Genomic DNA, 27,760 nt, shown 5'->3' with positions numbered 1-27,760 from the left:
GGTCCTGCATTAAATGTCTCATGTGATCATGAATACTCAATTAAGATCAATTACAAACCAACAACCACATTTAGGCAAAAACAAACCTTAAAGAGAACCATTTCTACTCAAGTTAAAAGTGAAACACCGATACCAACTCTCCTCACCATCATTCAGACTTATTTTGGAAGGTAGCCATTGTAATTAAACAGGAAAAAGAAATACAAGGTACAAAGAGTTAAAATAAAGAGACAAGATTATTATCATCACCAAATGATCAGTACATACATCTAGAAATTCATAGAACACCATAACTAATGAGTTTTCAGTAAGGCTGACAATTATAGAAGTCATGTACAGATATTAATCTTTCTCTTTTTTTCTTTGCCATTCTGGGGCTTTATTCAAAGGGCTTTATGTAAGCTAGGCAAGCACTCTACCACTGAGCTACACCACCAGCCCTAAATATTAATCTTTTAATATCAGCAATAGTTGTGGGGAGAAGAGAAAAAGAGAAAGCAATGATCCCTTTTGTAATTATGGAATATTATCTATCCAGTGTTTTATTTAAAAATGTGAGAAACTCAAATTAATAAAATATATTTTACTAAAGGACATAAAATGTTTTATCTAGGAGAGGAAGTCTTGGTATTATAATCCAAACTACTCCAAAGATAATTTAGCATATAAAAATGCACCCAAAAAAAACTACCTCTGTTGCATTTTTATTTTGACAAAATAATTCTAAAGTTTACACAGAAGAATAAAAATAAAACAGCAAGAATAATTAGGCATTCTCCTATACTGCTCACGAACGGCATAAATGACTATAACCAATGTGGAAGGCAATTTGGCAGTTGAGATTAAAAGTCTTTAAAAATGCACACAGCCTTCGTCTCAGCCATGACACTCCTAAGAAATTTATTCTAAGAAAATAATTAAGTGTGTGCAAATTTTTTTTGTCAAAGTTGTTTACTGCAGTATCATCTGTAATGGTGACAAATAGAGTCCCATCTTCTATCACCAACAAGGCACTAGCTGAATAAATGATGCTACAGTGAGAAGAAGCATCCCTTCAGGGCAGCAAAAGGAGATCTTGTGACTGATTGGCTGTTTGGAGAGATTAAAGGAGTACTAATCATTTCTTTAATATAATGGTATTGTGGAAATGGTTTCCTTGAGAGTCCTTTTCTTTTAGGAGACATAATGTCATGGATGCTGGGATGTGATATTGGTAATTTCCTTCTAAATAATCTGGGTCCCAGGGATAGCAGATGAAAAATAGAGTTAGCTCTGGGTTCACAATTTTTGGAGTTCAGTATATAAGGGCTCATTATGTAGATAAATGACATATATACAAATTTCTCCCTCCCTCCCTCTCCCTCCCCCGTTTTTACATGTTTAAAATACTTCATAGCAAGAAAAGAGCTCTTGCCCGATGTGGTAGCACCTGCCTGTGATCCCAGTGACCCAGGAGGCTGAGGCAGGAGGATCACAAGTTGAAAGCCAGTCTCAGGAAAAGCAAAGTGCTAGGCGACTCCATGAGACCCTGTCTCTAAATAAAATACAAAATAGTGCTGGGACGTGGCTCAGTGGTCAAGTGCCCCCAAGTTCAATCCCCGGGAACAACCCCTATAAAAAAAATAAAGAGCTCTTAGTAATAATGTTCTGTATGAATGTTCATTAAGATATTTATGATATATCAAGTGAAAAGAGTGAAATTTGGAATAATGCGTAGACTATCATTCTAAAAATTTATACAGGTACACAGAGATGCACATGTGTGCATGTAGACACACACACACACACACACACACACACACACACACATAAATACACAAAGACCCAATTCCAATCAGTGATTTTTGAATGAGATTATGAGTAGTTTCTCTGTTGCATTCACTACGTTTTCACTTATTTCTCCAACAGCAATGTCTCAATTGAGCCATAAAAAATTATTAAAGTAACTAAAAAAGGTTGGGGGGGTTCATAGGAGCCATTTCTAGTAGGAACACAGAATAGTCAAACCATCTCATGCCAATAAACCTAAACCTAAATATCTAAATCAGGCATCCAGGACATGGCTTCTTCTGATCTGTCATTCTGATAAACACTTTGAAATACTTTCTCCTGAATCTTGCTTCCAAGAGAAGATGCAGATATCTGCGTCTGAGAACTTCCCACTTGGGTTCATTTAAATAAGAAAATGAACTTAGAAAATTCTGGACAAACTACCCTAGGGTCCTATGGATCTGCATAAACATTTCACCCCATGCAAATGGGATGTGGTTTCTTTGGAAGGAAACTGAAGTTAGTCCTGAATCCACAGAACTAATAAGAGAATTCTTTTTCCCTCTGCCTCTCCAGCATCACTTCTTTCCCAGTGACAGATACAGTTTTCCTTGGATGGGTTCCAATAACATCCAGATGTCTAACTTAAGGAAAGGGCACGATGAATGGGAGTCAACTTGGAGGCACAGAGTAAGAGCTGTGGAAGAGGAAGGAGCTGGGTGCAGTGCTCAGGATGCAGGCAGGAGACCTAGCCTGGACTCCACAGGTGGTCAAGGGGATAAGGGAGTTGCTACACAGAACAGCCAAACCACAGGCACAGAACAGATACCCCAGGTCCCCTGATCTGTAGGGTGTGGGATGGGGGGGCACTAGAACACTGGGCCTCCTTTGCCTGAGGTATACCTCTGCTGTTGCTGCAGGGCCACGGCCAGCTCAAGCTCAGAATGCATTTCCTATGTGAGTCCTCACCCTCACCTGCGGGGGAGATGCAGACAGCTTTTGCTACCAGTGCCACCCACCATCTCATCCCCAACACCGTCACTGCAGCCATGAGCTTCCACAAAGGGCCAAAGAGCCCCATCCCAGCTATCCTCATCTGAGTCCGGAGCACAGTCTATCATCAGAGGCAAAGCGGGACCTCACAGGGCTTCACAAGCTCAGCGAGGGACAGGAAGATGAACCCCAGTCCCCACAATGCCTTGTTCAAACTCAGCTCTCATTCCAATGTCTATTGTATCTAACAGAATTAATCCCCCAGCCAAAGGCCCCTGAGCTGTCTGTCACATTCACTTTTTAAAAGACATCAACAAACAAATACACCATCCCCCTCCTTTTTAAGCCTTCCCAACTGCAAGGGAAGATCTGCTCCTCTCAGAGGGGATAGAGGGGAGGTGGGATATATCCCCCAGATGTGTAGCTTACAATAAGCTGCAGGGAAGGAAGAGAACGCAGAGGCGCTGGGGAAAAAAAAAAATCACACGACACCTCCCCGTCTCAGGATGAGGAATCTGTCCCCATCTGTCTGACACACCAAATGGGATGTGCAAATCTCATCCCAGCTCAGACTTCTAACAACGCGTCTGAAGTTCCTCAGATCCAACCAAAGCAAGCAGGCGGCAGTCCTGACTGCGAACTTACCTGGCAAGAGTTACCTGGGAGGTGCACGGCCCTATCGAAGGGTGCTGTCAATTAAAGCTGAAATGCCATGACTGTTTTTCTGAGCTTTTGTCCCTTGTTGATTTCCTATCAGTGAAATGCCACATGTGTTAGGGAAGTGGCAGCACATCCAGCATGCAGCATGCTGAGCTGAGCAGCAGGCTACAGGGCCGGATGGGGAGGGCTCAGTCAAGAAAGCAGAGCAGTGAGGCCATGGGAGGGCAGCATCTGCTCAGGACCTGGTAAGAAGTAGTAGAGGTAGAGCATCAGCTGGAGCGTGCACGAGGAGGGTCTGGGTGGAACACATCACCAAACTTCCTGGGGGGTCAGTTTTCTCCCTTGAAGGATGGAGAGGATGATACCTTATCTTACAACGTCTGTGCATTTTAAATGGGATCGTGTCTGTGACAAAGTCATCATGGAAGTGTGACTCCACATTCATCGAGTCATTCAAAAATGCCATGTTTTCCAAAGGACATCCAGATTCCTCTATGAGAGAGAGTTTTGTTACCGTGAGCACAGAACCCAGAGCCGCTTTTCAAAGAGGAAGTCTGACCTGAACCCATAAGAAAAGAGAAGAAAGTTCACCCAAAAGATGGAACACAATAGGAGTTCTCCACCAATAGTTCATTTTTTTCTGCTTCTTTCTTGCTTAGAAAAACCCACGTCATTCAGGGCATCACTGTGCCCAGCTAAATAAGGGCTGCTGGCACTTCTCTTCCCTCCTGCCTGTTGCCTGAAAGGTTGATATAAAGTCTGGAGTTAGGACAGCCACTTTGCAATCATGAGGAAATACACATAGGTAAGGAAAGCAAATCACTAAGTATAGTGGAAGAAGAGATGGGAGAAGTCTGGTACTCTGAGGCCATGCTGAGCTGCTGACCTGACTCTAGAAATGGTCTTACCTTTGCAATTCTGATTAGGTCAGAAAATCAACGTTGATTTTTTTTTTAAGCCGTAATTGGCTACTTTTTTGTTACTCAAGCTTAAACATAATTCCAAACGATACCAATTACATAACCCACTCTTACTTAAGTAAGGGAGGTTACCTAGTACTTTATAAACAGTGACACGAAAAGTTCTTAACAAAATTTTAGCACACCAAATCTGAAAATAGATAAAAATGACATGACATTATGACCAAGCAGGGTTTCTCCCAGGAATGCAAGGTTAGTTTAGCCTACGAAGCCAGGCAACATTCGTCACATCCTAACAGACTTAAAAGGAGAAACCATGACATCTCCATAGATACCAATTAGAACACCTGACCCAATCCAACATCCATTCTCCACAAACAAGCCAAAAGAAAGAAGAAAAAAAAATGAAAAAACTTTCTCAGCTTGCTAAAGGTCATCTCTGAAAGAACACAGAGCTAACACCACAGTGTGAAAGACTGACTGCTTTCCCCCAAAGATAGAAGGAAGGTTTTCACCACCTCCATTCAATAAGATCCAGAAAGTTCTACCCAAGTAAATAAGGCAAGAATACCCAATGAAAGGCTTATGAGCAAGAAAAGAAGAACTAAAACTAGCTTTACTCGCCATGACATAATTGTCTTTGCAGAAAATCCCAAAGAGACTATGAAAAAGCTCCTAAAACGAACAAAGGGAATTTGCAAGATGGCAGGTGATAAGGCTATGATGTAACCATTAATCCTAACTTTATACACTAGCAATGACAAACAATCACAAGTTGAAATGCTCAGCTCTTTCTAAAAGGTGAGAATAAAATGAATATGAAAAATACTCTCGAGGTGATGCTCCTTTCAAATGTTCCCCTCCAACAGTTCCTGGCATCCACAACTTCCATATTGTTTTCCAACCCTTTTCCTTAACTCTCTTTCCTACAAACCACCCCTAGCATGAGCTCACTGATTCAGAAGGACAGGTCCATTCCCTGTCCTGCGAAACCTGATGCTCTACTCTGAAGGTTTGCCTGAATTCATCGACTGCTCTCCTGGCCAGTCCCTCCCCAGTGTTCAGACTATCCAAGTCTTGTCTACCCTTCAAGGTCACTGTCAATATTCAACACCTCACAGGCTGCCAACTTGGATCATGCCAACTTCTGGCACAGTGCCTGGTATGCAGAAGGCACTCAACCAAGCCTCGGAGAATAAATGAGGTTGCAGTGCCCTGCCGTGTACCTGAACACACGTGGGTCAACTCATACCTGTAGGACACAGGACACTCATCTGCCCCGTCAATTCATGATGGCTGATAGACACAGCCTCAATCTCCAAACACTAAGGGCAGCACCTTATTCCAAAGGAAAATAAATGAACATTCCTAGAACCACAGTCTTATACCAATTTTTAACTCTTGTACTGCTACCCATGCCATTTAGCTTGACACGTGTCCACCTCTTGTTTAACTCAGACTGGATGTTCTCCAGGGGAAAGGGAGGCCCATGGTTCCTTCCATTCATTTACACAGTATTTTCCACAATGCGAGAATCCAGTGGGGAGACTATGCGTACTTTTGTTGGAGGCTGGGCTAAAGAATCCCGATCTACCTGGAGCACATTTTTATCAGACCCATCCAATACCCAGAGGTCACTTCCAGAGAGAAGTCACAAGGCCCATAAGCAAACCTTTTCGTAGCATCAACAAGAACAACAACAAAAAAAAATACAGAAAAGCTACCAAGACTGGATGGAGATTGGAGATTCATTGGCTCCTAATTAAGACTGTGGATAGAGAAAACATCTCCCTCCTTCTCTTTAGAGCACAACACGGCTCAGCACGCCTACCCAGCCCTCTGACTCACTGCAGCCCACGGGTCTGAGGTTGCGGCCAGCCTCAGCTCAACCTTCATGGCTCTCAAAGTCATCAGGAGCTTCTCTTACAGGGAACGAAGGAGCCAGGTGTTTGCCCAGAGCAGCCCTGAGAGCGAGAGAGCCTGCTAATGAAAACTGAAAATACAGGTCATTACCCTGACCTGGTCTCTCTGTCTTTCTCTCTCTCTTGCTCTCTCTGTTCTGTGCTGTTCTTGGTCACATTGACCTTATGGTGGTGAAGGAAAAAAAAATGATAATGATAATAATAATAATAATAGGAGGGCTGGAGACAGGGCCTGGCCAGGAAGTTGGGGAACCTGTCTTAAAAGCTCTCAAAACCATTTGCCAGGACAAACCATTTGACATTGAACAAGCCAGCTGGCCTCTCCCTGAGCTTCAGCTGGAGGTGATATCAGAGATGATCAAATGACTGACTTCACAGCATTCCACCCAGTCGCCTTCTCTTAGGGATTTGGATTCACCTGGGCCAAAGGAGATGGCAGAGCTCCCTGTCTCAAAGGTATGGAGAGGTAAAGCCTCTGATTGCATCTTATTGTGATCCCAATTCCACAATAAGAACACCGAGGGCTACTACTTAGAGCACACGTGACCCTGCTGGTTGCTTTATGTTTGTCGTTCAGTATCTCCATCCCATTCTAAGAAGGAGATCCTGGTCAGCTCACACAGAGAGAAAGCACACTGAGGCAGAGGAGTTCAGCATTGTCTTTGCTCAAGGTTAAAGGGATCACCCACTCTTTCCACTGTTGGGGTGCTCCTGGGGTTGCCCTGGAGCTGAAATTGTGGCCTGGTGGAGATCGGCAGCCCCTCAATCCTCACCTAGCCCCTCTGCAAACGGTTTGCCAGTGGGAAATGTGCTCACGGCTCTACCAGAGGAAAGTGTCCGGCCAGGATCCTAAACTGCTCACCAGGGGTTAGGGTGCATAGCAAATGCAAGCCTTTGACATTTAAGATCCTTTGCATGGGAGACACAGGGCTGTGTCTGTACCAAGGGAAAGCCAAACCACACCCCTGTAGAGTGGCCCCCCACATTGAGCTCCAGGGTTCCCCATCCCCAAGCCACTTGGTGCTGGTGTCTACTGCCTGCCTTAGTCACCCAGCTCCACCTTGCTGCCCTGCCGGCCTCCTTAGAGGCCCCATTTCCTTTAATCTAATTCTTACGGGAAAAGAAATGCCACATTTATTAAAGTGCAGGCTTATCTATTTCATCCCAGATCTAAGCTGCGGTGATAAATCCCTAAGCTAAACACACGCACAAAGGGAAATACGAAGCTAGAATACAGATCAGATTGGAGAAGCGAGGGAGGGATAAACGTGGGTCTTCACCCGGCTGTGGCTGCCTCCCTCCCACTGTGTGGTCTGGATGCAGGAGAGACCGTTCCCACCTCCTTGCAGCTAGGCGGGTGGGGATAAGGCAAAGGGCTACATCAACATACTTTCTAGGTAGTTCTGGCAAAACCTCCATACATATTCTATTTAGGGAAAACTGGCTTTGTGGCATCTTGCAAAACTTCTGAAGGATCTAAGTTGGTTGCCCTCTCTTCATGGAGCACAAAGGGATAGGACGCCAGGTAGGAGACTCTGAGGTCACGGAGCGAAGGCACAGAGACCCAAAGATGAAATGGTCATGGGCTTCGATGTCAAGGACCTCAGTGCAGGACACACTCCAACCCCAGGTGCATTGGGCTGCTGTTGGGTGACATCCTGTGTCAGAATCCAACAGCAGACAACACGACACCCTCAATGCTCTCATCCATGTCTCCAGAGGCGTCCAGTGGCCTTGTCCCTCCTGTGCATTCACAGTCCATTTAAGGACAAAACTACGGGTGTTCACAGTGGGAAACACAGGGTAGCACAGTGGTTCATTTCACCTGATGACTTTTTGCACCATGGTCCCTGGTAGAAAACATTGCATAGTCCCCTCCTGGGCTACACTGTGACACAGACTGCTAACTCTCCCCCATGAGCCTTTCTCCTCTCGTCAAAGAGCTCTCCGATTTTAACTGCTCACTTGGTTACCTAAAATAAAGACTACCTTGGCTAATGTGAAGCGAGAGTGGTATGGCACTTGCCCATAAAGAAATGTCGGGCCTTTCTCCCTTGCAGACAAAGTGGCAGGAACTTGGACAGTCATCTTGGGCCATGATGCTTAGGAAGCCAGAGACAGCAGAGAGGAGACAGCTGGTCCCTTACAATGTACAGCCACACCAGCTCTGGACTGGCTTCTTTCATAGCAGAGAAAGACAAAAACTTCTCTTTATGTATCAACAGCCACTAGTTTAGAAACTCGGTCATTTGCAAGCATACATGATCATAATTGTTGTACCCTGTCTACTGTGTTAAATAAGAGTAAGTCATTCTGTCCAATTCTTATTTAAGAAATAGTTTTGAATGGCTGTCAAGGGCCAAGATCTATGAAAAACACACGGAGCATTGTAAATATGGTGAACAAAGTAGATACGTCCCTGTAATCAACGCACTTACAGCTGAATGTGTCAACATTGGACTGTTTAGAGAGATGAGTGGTGAGATATACCCAGGTCTGCACTCATGGTCTAGATAGCTGGGGGAAAAGTAAATCTATATATGAACACATGGTGCAGTGTGGGTGTGAAGAAGAGAGACCAAGACAGAAAGAGACCAAGCAAGCAAGCAAGCAGATGCTTTGACTGCTCTGGCAACATCCCCCTGGAGAACCAGAGCCCTCAGTTCAACTCACTGGCCAACACCCAGATCTCTCCTGATTTTCTTCTGGGTAAGAACTCTCAGTTACCCTTTCTAAGTCTTCACCCAGACCTGGCTAATCTCACCTATCTTCCCCTCATACCCTCCATGTATTCCATCAACGAATGCTATCTTTTCTGCCTGCAAAGAAATCCCGAGTTCTTTGTTAGATAACAAATGACAAGAGTCATACATCTGGTGATTCTTTCAAACAATGACAAGAATCATACATCTGGTGATTCTATCATGGATACGTAAGAGAACATCCATGAACTGAGAAAATACCTGCTGAGGAATTTGAAGAAGGAAGAGTCATGACATAGGTAACTGGTTCTCACAAAGTTCTGGAATAATGGTGATGGTGGTAACAGTGTTAGTGATGATGGTGGTGATGGTGGTGGTGATGATGATGATGATGATGTTGATGATGATGATAATGAGAAAGAAGAGGAGGAGGAGGAAGAGAAAGAGAGAGATGCAAATTCAATAGACTATTAGCCACCAGCAATGATACAATGGGTATTCATTGTATCATTCTTACAAATGACCCATTGATTGGGAATGGGTCAAAATAAGGAATTAAAAATAAACAAATTAACTTGAAGCTGGGTCTTTCTCCAGCACTTTCTAGTGCAAGTCTCCCCCTCCCTCCCATTATCTATATGATACAAGGGCTTCAACTCCAAGCCATTCTCTCTCATCCGTACCTACCTGTCAAGGTCTGTTCTCAATATGGCGGCCAGAGGGATTGTTTTAAAATGCAAGTCGGAGAGGATCACTCCTCTGCCACACACTCCACCCTGGCTCCACCATACCCACCATGCCCCACCTTTCTGACTTCAACCCCCACAGCATCTCTACCCCAGCTCTCCCCAGGCTGCCCACCCTGACCCCTTGCTGTCCACAGGTATCACACATGATATCACCCCAACCCTACACTCTTTCTCCAGGTGCACAAGTGGCTCCATCAATCCTTCCTCAAATAAGGCTCCTTCATACCACTTCCCAAGGAGAATTCCACCTCCTTTTCCCTACTCTATTCTCTTCAAAGCACCTCCCCATTGCCTGACTTTAGATAAAATATTTATGGGTTTATTTTCTGTCTCCTTTAGCTTAATATAAATGCCAGGAGACTAGGGACTTTTCTTCACTCCCATATCCTCAGCCCCTGACACCAGGTAAGGGACCAGATTTACTCTGAATGAATGAAGGGATCCGTGAACCTTGAGACCCAACCTGGTTTCCCGCTTTTCTAGCTCATGGATGAGGTCCTCATGTCACCCCCTCTGCAAGTTTCTCCCCTTAGGTTGTCACAAACCTCTTCTTCAAACCCTGTTGGAAGATTGAATCTTACCCAACCCTATGTCTTAGCCCCAGAGAGCCATATGCTGCCTCCAGAGCAGGACACCCACCCCCTTCCCCCAGGCCTCCCACCCCACCCCCAGGGACATGGCCCATATGCTTAAAGGAGGAAACAAATCCCCCTGCTCAGAGCAGGCCGCTCCACTAGTACACAGAGTTCCAGTTCCTTCCTGGCCTTTGTCCCAATTCTTTAATCACTGCAGTCTGTTGATGGAAGAATGACAACCAACCTTTCCCAAGGAATCAATCGCCGCTCCCTCTTGTGAACTTAGGGTCCCTTAAAGCATCTGCACACTCGGAGCTCTTGTGGACCCCAGATGAGCACCTTCCAGGGATGCCCTCCACCATCCTCTGGGTCATTTAATCCGAACCTGCCCTTCACACACTGCAATGCCCATCCTGAGCAGAGCAGCCTCCCTCTGAATATTCACAGCCTGCAATTCTGGTGGGGCCACTGCAGGGCCAATGACCTCTTTCTCTCTCTCTCTCTCCTCTCTCTCTCTCTCTCTCTCTCTCTCTCTCTCTCTCTCTCTCTCTCTCTCTCTCTCCTCTCTCTCTCTCTGGTTTTGGGTGGTCTTGTCTCTCTTTTTTTAAAAATTATTTTAAAGTTGCAGATGGACACAATGCCTTTATTTTATTTATTTATTTTCATGTGGTGCTGAGGATGGAACCCAGTGCCAAGAGCAAAAAGACAAGACTGGAGCTGGGTTTGTGGCTAAGCTCCAGTCTTGTCTTTTTGCTCTTGAATTTAGGCTTCTGTGGTCACGGAGTCCAGGATGGGCCTTGACCATCTTCTAGCTCCTTCAGAATGTTAACGGGTGTTCGGTACACAGTTGGTGCTGCACAGCTGGGTATGGGTGGCTAAATGTCACTTACCCCTTCCCCTTTGGTACCCAAATATTCTTTTCTGTGCAGACAATGTATATCCAGCTTCCTGAGGAAAAAGAGCTCTCAAGGACACTCAGCTAGAGGCTGGGTCTCTCTGTTGCTGAGAGCCCTTACCCTCTGCCATGGTCTGAGCGTGTCCCCTCAAAGTCCATGTGTTGAAGCCTTAGTTCCCCAGTATGGCCATATCGGGAGGCGGGGACCTAGCAGGAGGTGTTCCGATCACAGGGACCAAGCCCTCACAAATGGATTTAATAATGCCTTTCTTGCAGGATGGGAATTCTCCCCGTCCTTTCTTTCTTCTGAAAATGTCCATTTGTCCTTCCATTTCCTGCCGTGAATTGAAGAAGCACCGAGTCTCCACCCCAGATGCCAAGCAGAGGCCAGTGCCATGCTCTTGAACTTCCCAGGCTCCAGAACCAGGAGCTAAATAAACCTCCTTCCTTCATAAATAACTCCATCTCAGGTACTCTGTCACAGCAACAGAAAATGGACTGAGAGCCCCTCCACAGCCCTTAGGCCCATGCTGTCCTCCCTGCATCCTGCTGCTCCCTGCTGCCCCCGCCCAGCACCCTCTTGCTCTTGTCCCTGCAATCTGCTGTCTGGGTTCCTCAGTTTTGACAGCTCATGGAGGTCAGTGTGAATTCTAACCCTGTGCCCTGGCTCTCCCTCCCACCCACACCTCACTTTGGGAACAGCCACAACGTAGTCTAAATCCCCCCGCCCCCCGGGCAAGCACAGGGCGTCATGAGTGGGCCAGCTCAGGGACGCGCCTTTCTCGCTGGCCATGTGGTGCCATCAGGCTCTGTCTGCCCCCTACTCCGACAGCCACCTTCGTGGGAGGGCCAAGAAACAGGCCCTCCCTGGCCAAGCTGGCCAAGCCTCTGCTGCCACCCTGCAGGACAGGGCCTTCGGGGTGGGTAGGGCATGTGGGGCACAGTAGTCTGGACAAAGCAAGGGCACCTCTTCTGGCTTCTGGAGCACTGCTTCTGGGCACACCTGTTCCAAGGCGTGGAGAAAAGCAACTTGCTCCCAAGCATTGGAGGACGGGGACTCAGGACTCCCTTTCTGCTTTTGTAATAATAGGAATCAAACCCAGGGCCTTATGCATGCCGGACAAGTGCTCTCCCCCTGAGGGACATCCCCAGCTGGGACTCCCTTTCTGAATGGTGGCACCGAGTGGGAATACCTCTTCCTTTCAGGATAAGTCTGGCGCGAAGATTGGAGGGTGATTTGGACCTGCCTGGGCACTGAGCCTGGGGTCACAGGATCCCAAGAGAAGTGAGGATGAATCCTGGGTTGGGCTGCGCCAGGGCAGACTCACATTCTGCCATTCGTTCACCTGTGGCTGCTCCATCCCTCCGTGCCCCTGACGCCTCCCGTTTTCTATACGGGTGACAATACCCCGTGTTCCAGCACAGGGCCTGCCTCCGGTCAGCACTCAGCTACTCAGGTGTCACCCACAAGCCAGGAGGACAGCAGGCATGTGTGTTCATCAGCTGTTCATTGCCGTGGCCCAAACACCCAATACAAGCATCTCAGAGGAGGAAAGAATGATTTCCGCTCACAGTTTCCTTCATCAGATGGCTCCTGCTTTGGGCCTGAGCTGAGAACATCATGGTGGGAAGGCAGGACAGAGAGAGAGGAAACCCCAGGACAAGAAACCCCCTTCCAGGGCAGACCCCTGGTGACCCTCTTCCTCCACTAGGTCCCACCTGCTGCACTGCCCACTACCTCCCACAATACAAAGGTCAGAGTCCTCAGAATCCAATTGCTTCCCCCAAGCCCCACCTTGGACATGGGTGTTGGGCTGGGAATCAAGACTTCAATGCACGCACCATTGGGAATCACTATGCATCCAAGTCATATGGGTTTGTCACCTCTGTAGGTGACAAAGGAGGTTCTTCCCATGCAGCCTGATGGCAGCTGTTTCCAGAACCGACTTGCTCTGTTGGTTCACACTGAACAAAGAGTCGGCTCCACCACTGTGACTCTCACACATGACCTGCTGTTCCCCTTCAGGACTTACTGGGTCTTCTAACCTAAATATTGGATCTTTAGTGTGTGTTCACTTCATGAATATTTATTGGACAGCTTAGGTGGGTCAGGAACAGAGCCACTCAGGGGGATGGAGGAGGGAGCTGAACACCCCCGGGAAATGCAGACAGCCTCGGAGCACATGGTGGACATTCTTATCCCTGGTTCTCAGACCAGGGAACTGAGGCACAGAGACACTGCACAGAGGATTTGGGGCTCTGCTGGGAGGAAGGGCAGAGCTGGGACCTGAACCGGGGCCGACACTCTTTGCCAGTGCTCTCCACGGTCTCTTTGCAGCTCATAAGGGCACTGGGGCCAGAGGAGGGAGTCAGCATTCAGGGAACAGAGAGCTCAGCTGACATCAGAGACCAGCTGTGTGAAGGATGCTGCTGAGCAGTCGGGGATGGGCTGAGGAGTGGGCAGGAGAGAGGCTTGGAGGCAGCAGGTATAGACAACTCTTTTGCCAAACTCAGTTGTCAGAAACAGGAGTGAGATGAGTGGGAGGTGGAGGGTGGGCTCATCCTTCTGGGTAAAGGTGCAGAGCTGAGCCCAGTCACATGTTGAAGGCACAGAGCAGCAGAGAAGGATGTTGGCAGAGGGAGAATGAAGTAAGTCAAGGGAGGAAGGTGTCTATGGGCCAGAAGTGAATAGGATCCAAGGTACAGGTGGGATGGTGAGTCCTGAACAGCAGAGGAGGCTTGTTCAATGTAACCTTGGGAGAGCTCATGTCCTTCAAGACATTTTACATCCTGGATCTGTCATTGTGCAGGATGACAACCCTCTTAATGATGTGACCCTTGTAGATCTGATAAGCACATTTTCTACATCATCATCAAGAAGTGGATCAAACCACCAAGAAGGTCAGAGAACTGAGACTCTGAATTCGTTCATTTTCTGTGACTATAACAAAATACCTGAGCTGGGGTTCTTTATAAAGATAAAAGGTTTAATTGGCTCACAGTGTTAGAGGTTCAAGAGTATGGTGCTGGCATCAGCTTGGCTCTGGTAGAGGACCTCATGGTGGATGACATCACCACAGCAGGCACATGAGAGAGGGGTGGGGATCACATGACCAGAGAGAAGCCAAAGAAAGGGAAAGAACCAATCTTGTTCTTTATATAACAACTTCTCTAAAGAACTAACTCAAGTTTCCGCAAGAACTGCCTTCATCGCTTTTGAGGGCAATGACCCAACCATCTAACCCCTTTTTACCACTTAAAGATCTCATCACCTCTCACATTCCCACATTGGAGACCAAGTCTCCTATACATGAACCCTGGGGGGATGAACCACATCCCCACCGTAGCACCTGGGGATACCTGGAGATCTTCTGGAGGTCTCTGCTGTGACAAGGTTCAGTCATCAGCCCTCCTAAGGATCAATTTAAACAGCTAAAACAATCAAGACCAAGATTCAACCTGGCCAGAGGATCAAGAGAGGCCCGAGGGGATCGGAGCTGTACATTTACAGAGCACCCCTGAGCTCCATGTCTGCCATGACACCCCACCGTAGCCCCACAAGGAATGAGTCTCCACTCTTCATTTTCTACATAAAGAAATGTCACATAGAAAGTGGCCATGGCTTCCCAAGAGAGATTGGGAAACTAGAGCCCATGGACCAAAGTCAGCCCACTCCCTGTTGTTTGTAAACATCATCTTTTGGGGAAAACAGATCCGCCCCTCACTCACCTGTGGCTGCTTTTGCCCGAATATGGCAGAAATGGGCACTTGCCACAGAGACTGTGTGGCTCACACAGCTGAAAACACTGGGGATCTCGCCCTTTGCAGAAAAAAATTGACCAGCCCCTGTGTCAGAGCCCTGGTTTAAATAATGCCCAGGTTATCCAAGCTGAGGTGGGAGCTGAATCCTGATTGGTCTAGAAAGATCTCCCTCCAGATCTGCCCGTGACCACGTCCTCCTCATCACCAGTCAGACACAGGCTCAAGTTACCAAAGGCCACTCCTTCTCCCCAGTGTTCCTCTAACACATCACACAGCTACCTGTTCCATCTCCTCCTCGGATACCCCAGAAGCCCATGAGGGACAGGGATGGCTCTGTTCATGACTGAAACTTGAATTCAAGTGGACCCTCCATGCTCCTGACATTGATATCAGCTTCATCCCATGGAAAAACAATCTGAATCGCAGACGTGAGCCACATACAAACTTTTACAATTTTTAGTAGTTGCATTAAAAATATAAAAAGAGGTGAAATCAATGTCAGCGATTAGCACTCAACAGCCACATGTGAACGGCGATCAACATATCAGACAGTATACACCTCAAATAGTGTTCTCCTCGTGCCAGATACTGCTCCAACACACTCGATACTTCCATTTGTATCTCCTCCCACTTAGGTGACCCCCATGTGTCTCAGTTTGCCCACAAGCCACGTACAGTTGGGCTGACAGACCTCACCATCCCCAACGTCTTCCAAGGCGATCATCTCTAGAACAAAATTGTTCTGTTTCCTTGGGGATAATTGAGAAGAGAAAAAAAATCCCATTTCCCCTAAGAGGCTGAGGTTCACCAGATGTTTCCCAGAGTTCAGCTTCAGGGGTTATGGCTTCTCTGAGCCCAGCCATGAATGTAAAGCTCCCAGCCTCTGCCTGTACTGAGCCGGGAAGTTCTGGGTCCACCTCCCGAAGGAAAAGAGAGAGACCCTGGGGCTTTGTAAGAAACCAGGGCCACCCAGCTCAGCAACCCACCTGGTGACCAACTCCACACCTGCTTTGCAGAAAGGGCTACTGAACAGATGTGCAACCTTGACAGGTCTTCAGCATGCAGCTGTGTAACCTATCGCCTTGCTTTAGCTCCTGCATCCCTCCAAGTAAAAGACTAGGTTGTCATCCATGCACTCTCTGCTCTGTTACTAAGAAGCTAGGACCTTCTGGCAGATGTTCTTGGTTCTAGGATCCTGCAGTGATGAACAGTTGAGACCCTTTCCTACATGGACCCTACACTGTGATAAGAGCAGAGACTAAAACCACCTGAGCCAACAAATCTCTGATGTCAGATGGGGTAAGAGAGCGGTGCAGGGGCTGGGGACAGAGGCAGGGTTAGCAGAGGCCTCTCTGAATTTGGTGCCATTTCAGGAGTGAATTTCATCGAGTAAATATCTGATGCTAGAAAATTTAGGGGCACAGGAACTGAGAGGGGGAAATACCTTGAAGGCAGAACATGAATGGCAAGAGGAGAGAGAGAGTTAAGAAGGTCCGTGTGTGTGGAGCGCAGGGAGAGGGGCAGAAGGCGGTGGGAGCACGGGTCAGAAGGGCCGGGGTGGTGGGTGGGGCAGGGCGATGGCAAGGCGTCCCTGTCACTGTTCAGCCATTATTCTCGGTCTCGGTGAAGCTTACGGAGTCATGCTCCTTGGCTCCTTAGTCCTCCACTCGAGCCTGTGGCTCTGACAACAGGCAGGATGACCGATTACTCATTTATCCAATGCACCGTGGTGTGTAGATGGGGCATAAATATTTACTGCCTCCAGCTGATGTGACTCTCAATGCTGGGGCGTTGCATATCAACATCCTGGAAACTCAACATATGATCGCATGGCTACTGCTCAGGATGGGCACCCTATTCTCTCCAGATACCCAAGACAGGCTCTTCAGGAGGTGATCAGGCCAAGCAGACATGCTAGATCTCCCCTCCTCCCCATCTGTGAAGACCAAACCCGCACGAGGCCGCTGGGATCCTGAGCTCAGAAGACCTGCAGTACCAGCTCTGGTGCTGCTCCCAAAGGTTCCGCTTGATCTTCTAATTCATTCTGATATTTGTACCTGTGCCTGTGACTCCTGAGGTGCCTCCATTTGCAGCTTACCTCCTCTATCATATAAGCCCAAGTCCTCCACTCCCTTTGTCCCCACTTGCCATGAGAGGATGCCTCACTAGAGCCCACTGGTTCTGACCGGCCAGTCTCCATCTTGTGGGTGCACCTGAATTCCACCGTCTTCAAGGGATGCTTTCCCTGTTTGGAAGGCTCCTCCAGAACTTCCAGTTTGCTGAACATGAGAACAGGGTGGGAAGTTTTTAAAACGCGATGAGCAGTGATGTTCAGGTCCTACTTCAGACCAATTCCATCAGAAGATCTGGGGTGGCAGCCAGGAATTAGGATTTTCAGAAATCCCCTCACAATTCCTATGGGCAGCCAAGACTAAGCATCACTGGACTAGAGGGGTCCTCTTCAACTGCATCGTGTGCACCCATCACCTGGGCATATTGTTAAAATGCAAACTCCGATTTAGTAGGTCTGGGGTGGGGCTCAAGACTCTGAGTTTTCAAATGATTCCCATGAGAGAGTTTTCATTGGCTCATGGACAAAAGTTTGAGTAGCGAGGGCCTACAGACAGCCACCTTTGAGAAGTGGGGAATGGAGATAGGCTTCACCGGTTTTCTATGTCCAAGTAAGTGACCATGATGATGCTCCCTTTAAAGATGGGGAAGGGTATCCTGGATGAGTTGGACTCCTAGATCAAGAAAGAGGATCTTTCTGCCAATGTAGACAATGAGTTTCCAGAGCTAAGAAATATTCTGGGTACTAGGTACCTGGCAGAGCATCCCGTACATCCTAGGTACTCAATGCATAGTACTTGTGCTACTTCCGTTATCATGGCTTTTATTATTCCTGCAGGACTCTCCTTCCACTTCTCAAAACCAAACAAGATGTGCTTTCAATGTTCACCACCCTGACCAAGTTGGCCCCCAAACCTCATTCATTCCCAGAGGATGAGCCTCATGCAGGAGATAAGCACAAGAAACCAGAGTCCCACGGGCTATCATCCCAGACACAACTCCGTGGACCTTGGGTGACCTCAGAACAACCGAGCCAGAGGTCTTGGTTTCCCTTATTCACTTGACTCCTTTGCCAGAAACTGTGGATAGACTTCCACATCCTGATCATGGCCAACAGAGAGTGTTTGCTATAGGCAGGGGCCTATTTTAAAAGATCTGCTGGGTTTAACTCTTTCTACCCATAAAATGGCTCTAGGAAGCAAGAGTCAGTGGTCTCAATGGCAGGCCAGGAAACCCAGAAGGCCAAGATAGCATGCACAATGAAAGTACCAAAGCCCAGACCCAGCCCACGCTCGTAAACTCTGTCAGATGGGTTCACTAAGATGCAAACTCTTATTCAGCAGGTGAGGTAGAATCTCACCTCATTATGTATATGTACATTTTCAAGGAAGAATGTCTTTAGCTTTTTTCAGATGCTGAAAAGATTTAAGACTACCATCTTAAAGGCCCGAGGCTCTCCCGGGCGATGCTAATGCAGCCAGTCCACCAACACATTTTGAGCAGCAAAGCCAGTCATGTGCTCTGATGCCTCCTGGTATTTCTGGATCTTTCTTAATATCCCCCTAAGAACTCTTGCCACTTTACTACAGTTGGTGGTTGGTTGATTTGATGAGTGCAAAATCACAGTACATTTCCACTTTGAACATGTATCCAAAGTTCTGTTTAAAACTTCAGCTCAAATTTGCAATATTGTGTGGCAAAGGATAGCAGCTATTTGGGAAAGCATTGTGTCTGTTATAAGCTATGGAAGATGTAACTTGTTGTGAAATTGCTTTTTACATCTCGGTTTCACCACTGAGAATGCTTTCTGGGCCAGGGCAACCATTCCCATCCTGAAAAGCAAAGTGGAAAGTCATGATTTGAGAAAAACAGGGAGGGATTTTTTTTTTTTTTTTAAACATAGAAGTGAATCACTGGACTGTAAGCTATTCTCTTTAGCTCACTAAAAGTGAGAGTGTGTATGTGGAAACCAGAAGACATGACAGAACTTCCTGCCCAGAGAAGGGCATTTAAGGGCAAATCAAGAGTGCTCACTTAGGGGCTGGGGATGTGGCTCAAGCAGTGGCGCGCTCGCCTGGCATGCGTGCGGCCCGGGTTTGATCCTCACCACCACATACCAACAAAGATGTTGTGTCCACCGAGAACTAAAAATAAATATTAAAAATTCTCTCTCTCCTCTATCACTCTCTCTTTAAAAAAAAAAAAAAAAAAAAAAAAGAGTGCTCACTTAATCAGCCTGGATTCAGTGGTTGGGAACTGGCACTTGTAAATGAGACAGAGGAAAACTGAACCTGAACGGAAAGGTTAGGATAAATAACCATGGGCGCTGTTGATGGATGCCAAAGTGACCTGAAGTTGCAGAATTTCAAACAAGGCCTTGGAGGAGATTAACTTCAAATGATGCATCTTTGGGACAAAACAAACAAACAAACAAACAACAAACACCTTCCTCAAAGCTGGGGAGATGATCAAGGTTAGAATCCAGAGTGATCAACGACAGTAAAGACTGGTTAGAATGGCACCTTTGGGCAATTCCCCAAATCCACCCATTCTTAAAACGTGGCTCACATTCAGGGAAGCTTGAAACCTCGCCCACTCCCATGATCAGGCCACAACCTCACACCTATGAACTCATGATATTGGAGAGAAGGACGCAGTCATCCCTAATGCTTCAAGCTCTGCAGGTGACTCTAATGTGAGCCAAATTGAGGATCACTGGCATTCAGAGTCTTCACTCAGGGTATGAAGGAATCCATCTGGATAAGGCATTCTTCACCCTGGCTGCAGGTTAGAATCACCTCGAGGAGATTTTCAAAAATACTGGTGTCAGCTACACTGCCTTGGAACTCTGATTAATTTGAGGAGCTTGTACCTCAGCATTTTTAAGGACTCTCTAGCTGTTTCTAACACGCAACCAGATAGGTGACCACTGCCCAGACGGTTTTTTGGGGTTTTTTTTGTTATTTTGCCAAGACTCCTTTTCTTATTGCTTCCATTTCAAGAATCTAGGCTATTAAGGCTGAAAATGCATCCTAGACTTTATGCAAAGGCGGATCACTCATCTTCACCTTTAAAATTGGGACTTCTAACTTTGGAGGGAGTCTGTGAATCCCCTTGAATCCTACACAACTACTGGATGAATATATGTATTATTCATATGCATATGTATATTTTTCAAGGGAGAATGTCCTTAGCTTTTATCAGAATGCTCCAAAGACTTAAGAATACTACCTTAAAGGCAAATATGACTTAATAAGTTTAAGACGTTAAAGAACGAATTTGATCTCACAAGTCCCTCTCTGACAAGTTTTGGACTTGGACACTCCTATCGCCACCTAGTGGCTGTCTATCCTTATTGTAGGTTTAGTTCAGACCCCTGGAAAACCTCTACAGGTGGCAGATGTAAAAGTTCTAGATCCAAGCACCCAAGTAAAAGCTGTGTCTGGGACTGGGATCAGTGCCCTAGCACTGGTCATGTTCACAGTGAGATGTGACTTCTCAAGATGTCCTTGTAAGGATATTTGCACTCAGAGATCTTTCATTCCCATCCCCAGCTGGGTAAGGACATAGTGGTTTTCCAAAACAGACTGTTCTTAGCTATTTGCTTTGGTTTGAATCCTGGTTTTCTTTCTTACTGATCATGTTGGCCTTGGGAAAGTCCCCTAACTCTTCCACTTCTCAGAATAAAGATGGTACAAGTACTTCTAAAATTGTTGTGACAAATAAATAAAAAAAAAAAAAACAAATGCAAAATGTTCAGCATGACCCTGGCACTGGGCAAGAGCCCAGTACATATTTAGGTTATATTACTACTGTTTTTATAATTGTTTATGCCTTGACTTTGCTCAAGTCACTAAAATTTCCTTGAGTTTCATTGATTGATCCGTAAGACAAGGAAAAGAAGTCCCACCCAGTTCCCTTCATAGTGTTACAATGATGATCAAGTAAAAAAGTAGAAAGTACCGTCTGTCCTCCACATCCACAGGTTCTGCGTCCAACTGCGACCCTCTATCCAACAGGATTCTACCATGAATCAAAACTCTTTTTTTAAAACTGTATCTTTACTGAAACTGTCATCATTCTCTAAACAACATGGTGTTTCTGTAGCGTTTACATTATATTAGGTGTTATTGGTAATCAGATCATTTGAGGTACACAGGAGGATGGTATAAATTAGACACAATACTATGTCATTCATACTAAGAGACTTGAGCATGAAAATTTGGTGTCCTGTTGGGTCCTGGAATCAATTTCCCACAGACACCAAAAGACAACTGTATTGCATTTTTCTATGACAGCTCTTTATCAAAGAAGTCTATAGCTCACAGGAAAGGATCACCCTAAAATACAGACGATATTGCTCCTCTCGGGAAGAACTCCCTGAGATTCTAACAGTTGAGGAAGCTCTGCCTCTGGATGCAGACTTTCTTTTTATGTACCCAGGATCTTAGGCAGCACAAACCTCCCAGCCATACAAACGAATGCGTGTCCTCCCTCCACTCCACCATGTCTGCGCCAAGCCACCTTTCACTTAAGAGATTTATTCCAGCCTCTCAATAACTTGCAGATGCCCCAAGTCACCAGCCCTTGTCGGGTCCAGACACTGACGACTGGCAGTGGTCTCTCTCATCACAAATCCTTCCCAGGAAGACAGTCCCCAATCTCTTTCACAAGCCTGTCTGTCCACTGGGGTATCCTTCATTGCACAATCCCGCATGACCTGCTGCACCAGAACAGGAAACATCACCAAAATTTCGACACATTCTCAGCCAGGATTCGAGTAATCAGCTCTCACGTACCTGGGGTCTGCTTGGCCGTACGCACAGGGGTGTAGTGGTTTTTGGAGGATGATCTGACCGGAGTGTTCTCTTTGGGAGAGGTATCGATAGCCGAGATAGTTTCTCTTTCACAGTGTGCTATGGGGATTGGTCCCTGTTGTCTTAAGATGTCAGCCAGAGCCCTAGACAAGGAAGAGATCACACAATGAGATTCTCTGAGCAGGTGTGCACAACCCCGTAGGTCGCTGGCTTCCTTCCATAGGGCTTTTTGATTCACAGACCTGTAGGAGGAGCAGACAGAGATATGGCATTCAGTTCTCAATAGTCATAGCTTTATCTGGTGTTGGTCTCAGTGGGGACACGGGGTAGAGGTTGCCATGCCTGTGGGTACAGACACTAACAGGCTATGATTATAGTTTGTTTTTTTCTCTCTCTCTCTCTCTCTCTTTAATTCATTTCACATCTGTGAACTCAGGCTTTTCAAAATCCTGGCTCCCCCGATACCCACCTACATCAGACACAGCAGCTGGCCAGCAGAAAGCCCTACAGGGAAGGGCTGACACCCCTGGCCTCAAATTCACCAGCAGGTTACTAATTATCGAGGGACCAACATCCCCATCTAAACACACACACACACACACACACACACACACACACACACACACACACACAGAGTAGCCCGTATTAAATACAGGTGACCCAAATAAGTACAACACACAACCCCTGCAGTCAAAAAAAAAAAAAGTGCAATTTAATAGCAAAGCCAGAATGCAAAGATAAAAAGGTAAATATCAGAATACATGATGGTGTAGACAGCAAAGGCAAATGGAGTTTAAGGAAGCGAGAAATTACAAACATTGGAAAAAAAAAAAACATACAGGGAGAAAGAGACACACACACACACAGACTCTGCCAGAAAGGGAGAGACCACCCTTCTGCAGAAGTCTCAGTAACCAGAGAAAGCAGGTTTTGTTTACACAACATCTGACATCAACAACCAAACATGCATTATGGAGGACTCAGCATGCCCCAGTCGCTGCAGAGACAGAAGTAGATAGGGCCCCATTATTGCCCTCTATGGAAAGAATTTAGGGGAAATCGCTCTCCCCAACTGGGTGCCCAGACCACCCCAAGTTTCCCTTTGCACCCGAGTCCAGCTCCCACACTCTGCCCTCTCAGGGAGTGACAGCCACAGCCGTTGAAAGACACGTCTGGGAGTGAATTGTTTCCTTCCATTATGCTGCCTGTGACATGCTGAACCTTCCTCAAAGAGCATCGAGGTGGCAATCTTATCATTTAGTGGCATTTATATAGCAATTTGGGATTTTCCAAATGCTTTCCCCTCGCTGGCTTTCTTTTCTCTCGGCCTGTCAAGGAAAGAGCAGACACATGCCACCACCCCCCATTCACTTCGGTGAACCAAGTAGTCAGGGAGAAGGCAGAATCTCACTGCTCTGGGAAAGGAAATCAAGCAAACCCGGGGTTCACAGCTAGAGAGCTGACCTTCCATGTCCAGGAATGAGAACAATCATTGCCCTGGACAGACAAGAGGTTTGGGTTCCAATCCCAGCTCTGCCCCTGATCAGTCATGAATCTTGAGGCAAATACCAAACTGAATTTTAACTATTTTTTCCCTCTGGGTTCTAAAATTTGACAACTTTATCTTTTTAAACCACACATCTATGCAAGAAGACTTGGTTCATTTTCAGTTAGAGTGACAGGATCATTTGGTGGAGAAAGAACAGAGCTTTTTTTTTCAAAACATGGTCCTGAGACAAGTAGATTTCCACACACAAAAGAATCAAGTTGGACCATTATATCACACCATATGCAAAAGTCACTTGGAAATAGATCACACACCTAAATAATAGTCTTAAACTTATAAATTCTTAGAAAAAAAATATAGGAGTATATCTTTGCTACTTCTCAAACTTGGCAATGACTTCTTAGATATGACACTGAAAGTACAAGCAGCCAAAGAATAAATAGATGAATTTAAAATATTGGTGCATCAGAGGAGACCATCAAGATGATGAAAGGCAATTCATACAACAGGAGAAAGCATTTGCAAAACATATCTGATAAGAGACTTGTGTCCAGAATCGACAAAGAAATCTTACAACTTAATGATTTAAAAAAAAAGACCCAAATACCTCAATTTTAAAATGGGCAAAGTATTTAAACAGGCATTTCTTCAAAGAAAGTAAATATAAGAAGTAACTCAGCATCATCGATCACTAGGGAAATGCAAATCAAAGTCGAACCATGATACCCATTCAAAGACAACCAAGAAGCCCAGATAATGCAGCCGAAGGGTATGCATAATTTTACATTCCCAGCAGCCGAGTATGAAGATTCCTATTGCCCTACATCCTGTCAACACTTGGCATTATCTGGCTTTTTTTGTTCTATACTTTAAAATTGAAGCATGAGTTTTACAGTAGGTAAATGATATATCAATAAAGACATTTCCCCCCGCAAAAGTCTTATTCTTTTTCTGGCCTCCCAAGTTCTCAGAAAGACTCCTACTTCTCTGGTGCGATGAAGGAGAATGGAATCATGGGGCTGGACCCATTCCCTTTGGGCAGTCACGGTGAACCTGCACCAGTGGTTCTCAATCAGGGTGATTTTCCACCTCCTGCAGGGACATTCAGCCATGTCTGGAAACATTTGGGGTAGTCATGACAGAGGAGGGAAGTGCTACTGGCTTCTGATGGGTGGAGGCCAGAGAGGGCTGTTCAATATCCTACAATGCACAGGTCAGGCCTCATGACAAAAAACTATCAAGCCCCAAAATGTCCTTCGTGGTGGAGTTGAGAAACTCTGATCAACACCTACTCAGCACTCTGTGAGCTGGGTGTTTATCATTAATGCAATTCAGGTCCACAAACATCCACTGAGCATCCCATAAAACGAATGAACACCAGGTAGGCTCCAGAGGACACAGAGTGTCAAAAGACACTAACCTAAGTGTCCTGAAGAAGGGCAGCCCTGTCTGTCTGGATCATCACTGTCCTCAAGTCTTGGTACCCACACAGCCACAATATAAAGAAAGGAGAAAGGGCATCCCTATCCCCAGCCTTGAAGGGCTTTCTGTCCAGCATACTCTCATCCACAGGGGCAATTTAAATGGCAGTTTCCTAGGAGTGGCTCCAGGGCTCACTGGCCAAAGAGGAACCACCCGAGAGAGATTTTTCAACCTGAGGTTCCTTTTCCCAACATGGGGAGATTCTGGGAAACCATCTGCAGGATATAGGCACCATTCAGGCCTCCAGTACCTTCCTGAAGACCAACAGGCCAGGTGCATCCCAAGTGGACTTGGATCTGGTCTGTTTAGCAGACAATGAGTCATAACTCTGGGTTGTAGTTAGGCTGTTTCTGCATGTCTCTTGGTCATACCAGGGAAGCAAATAACTTGGGAGAAGACTTTGAGCTGAGGCTGAGCTGGGCAGCAGAGCCAAGGGTAGGTTCTGGAAAAAAAAAAAAATGTACTTCTTAAGGCGGCTAGGAAGGCTGTCTGAAGCCAGGGACCCTACCGTGTGTGGTTCCAAGGACGAGCATGATGACCAAGGAAATGATTCTAGTTCCTTACCTACTGCTAAATAGTCCTCCAAGATCTGACCCTTCCCATTGCCTTCTGGCAATTAGAAAGGCAGTCCTCATACCCAGACCACGTGGCCCCTCTGACAGCAGTTCCCGGTCCCATCCCCTGAGCTCAGTGACCTCCCTCCTTGCTCTGGTTCCTTGCCATCTTCCATCCAACTCTCTCCAGGGTACTCGATAAATATTCTTCTAATTCTGAAATGTGCGATCCCGGGTCTCACCTAATTAATTGGGATGCGCCGGAGGAAATGGGTTAAGGCCTGAGCTACTTTCCTCACCAGAGGAAAGAAAAAATTGGTCACAGAGGAACAAAGAAGCAGATTTTGTAAGTGGGCAGCAGCTTTCTGAGTCGGAGAGACTGGTGGGGGTGGGGGGATAGGCAGTGACAGACAGACAGACAGAGACAGACAAAAAGACAGGAAAGGAAACAGGTGCGGGAGAAACAAGGCACGTGGGAGAGGGAACCCAACAGATGGAGAGAGAAAGAGACAGTCAGAAACTTGCAGCAAGAAAAAGGGAGAGGAAGAGGAAAGAGACCAGAAGCCAGAGAGAAAAGCTTGAGTCGAGAGAGAGAGAGAGAGAGAGAGAGAGAGAGAGAGAGAGAGAGAGAGAGAGAGAGAGAGAGAGAGAATGACCAGGTAGAAATATAACAGGAGAGAAAATAAAAAGCAGAAAGTCAAAGGGAAAATCAGAGACGGAAAAAAACGATTCAAGAGAGAGACATTCAGAGTTGGAAGAGGGAGCTAGAGAGAGATGTTCAGAGGAAAAGAAACTCACAGAGAGAGAGACACAGAGATGGCCATGGGAGGGAATGGGGACAAGGCTGTCAGCCATGTGCTCCAGCAAAGCAGCAAGCAGGAGCCACCCCACCCAGGAACCGACTGTTACCCTCCCATGATGATTACAGATGTACCCAATTTAGCAATTTGAGCTAAGCTCCCTCCCCTGTAAGCCACTTTTACTGTAATATCTAATTTATCAAACAAACAAATTCTTTTGCCTGAATCATCTGAATGGTTGCCTGGGTCTGCTGTTCCCTCTTGCATGTGTCTTCCTTGGCTCTCTCTGATGCATAGTGAGCCGGGGAGAGTAAATGAATTGGGCAGCAAACCTGACCAAGGGGAGGGGGGGGCGGAAATAAAGTCATTCTGGTCGTTCAGGCCTGAGAATTTTCGTTTTTCTTCTTTTTCTCATTCGCAGTATTGTGCATTAATCATCGGGATCATGGAAAGACCATCTTACCTTTGAATAGGACTTAGCAACTTCTAAATGTGTCCACCTGCCTTGCCCCATGTGATTCCTTCTAACCCTGCGACCTTTGAAGCTATTATCATTCTCAATTTTTAACAAGGAACCGAGGTTCAGACTAATTTCAGAACTCAAACATGATGGAACAGAAATTTAAATACAGGGCTTCCGACTTGAGCCAGGCACCCTTGTGCACATTTGGGACTGCCTCTTACATACATCTCACTTTCCCAGGAAGCCTCGGCTTTAATGATTTCTCCCTGTCTCTCCAGCTGGGCCTGACCATTTAGCAAATGCCAACTAATATTTGAGCATGGAGAAACAATTAATAGATGAGCAGTTCAAGGCAAGACCCACTGTTTATTTGCTTAAAGCCTTGGATAATATTGTCAATGGTCCCAAGGAAAGGAAAGCGTGTTTAGATTTCCTTAAGTGCCTAGTTATCTCCTGTAAGGACCAAGCCCGGTTTGCATTCTGACATGCTGTCCCCTGCACTCAAGACAGGAAATCTTGCTCAAAATGGCAAATGAATTTCTTTAACAACAGGAAAATCAACAAAACCTCGCTCATCACTTTCCTTCATAGTCTTTCCTGCTTGGGAAATTAAAGACTATTATTTATTGATGGATCACCATGTGCCAGATTCTGGACCAAAGTCTAACATGCACTATACCCTGAAATCCTTAGTACATTTTTATATGATAGGTGCCATTACCCCTCTTCGCTGATGGAAAACCTAAGACTCTGAGAGTTTTGATACCTTGCCAAGGTTACATAGCTATTAAAATCTGTCACCAGATTTCAAATGTAGATAGCTAAAAGTCCAGGGACTATTTACCAGTAGATTATGCATCCATCTATTCACCCATCCATCTACTTACCTATCCATCCACCCATCTATCCAGCCATCTATCTACCTACTTACCTATCCATCTACCCATCTATCTACCCATCCATCTTCATACTTATCCATCCACCCATCCACCCATCCATCCATCCATCTATCCATCCATCCATTCATCCATCTATCCATTTACAAATTCATCCACCCACACATCCATACATCCATTTATTCATCCACCCACCCATCCTCCAGTCCACTCACCTACCCAC

General features: G+C 46.2%; 1 protein-coding gene across 3 annotated transcripts in view; it reads right to left on the bottom strand.

Moving 5' to 3' along the window:
- Positions 1-27,760, bottom strand: part of Shisa6 (shisa family member 6) — a 285,217-nt gene that overhangs the window by 241,060 nt on the left and 16,397 nt on the right. For all 3 annotated transcript variants that reach the window (XM_078042901.1, XM_078042899.1, XM_078042900.1), the window contains one exon: positions 21,818-21,978. In XM_078042901.1, coding sequence (XP_077899027.1) covers positions 21,818-21,978 — 161 coding nt within the window. The remainder of the gene's footprint in view (positions 1-21,817; positions 21,979-27,760) is intronic.

The sequence above is a fragment of the Ictidomys tridecemlineatus genome, chromosome 3 (assembly GCF_052094955.1).
Source record: "Ictidomys tridecemlineatus isolate mIctTri1 chromosome 3, mIctTri1.hap1, whole genome shotgun sequence".
In the NCBI taxonomy this organism is placed as follows: Eukaryota; Metazoa; Chordata; class Mammalia; order Rodentia; family Sciuridae; genus Ictidomys; species Ictidomys tridecemlineatus.
Note: the sequence above shows the minus strand (reverse complement) of the source record. Positions and strands in the feature narration are given on the sequence as shown.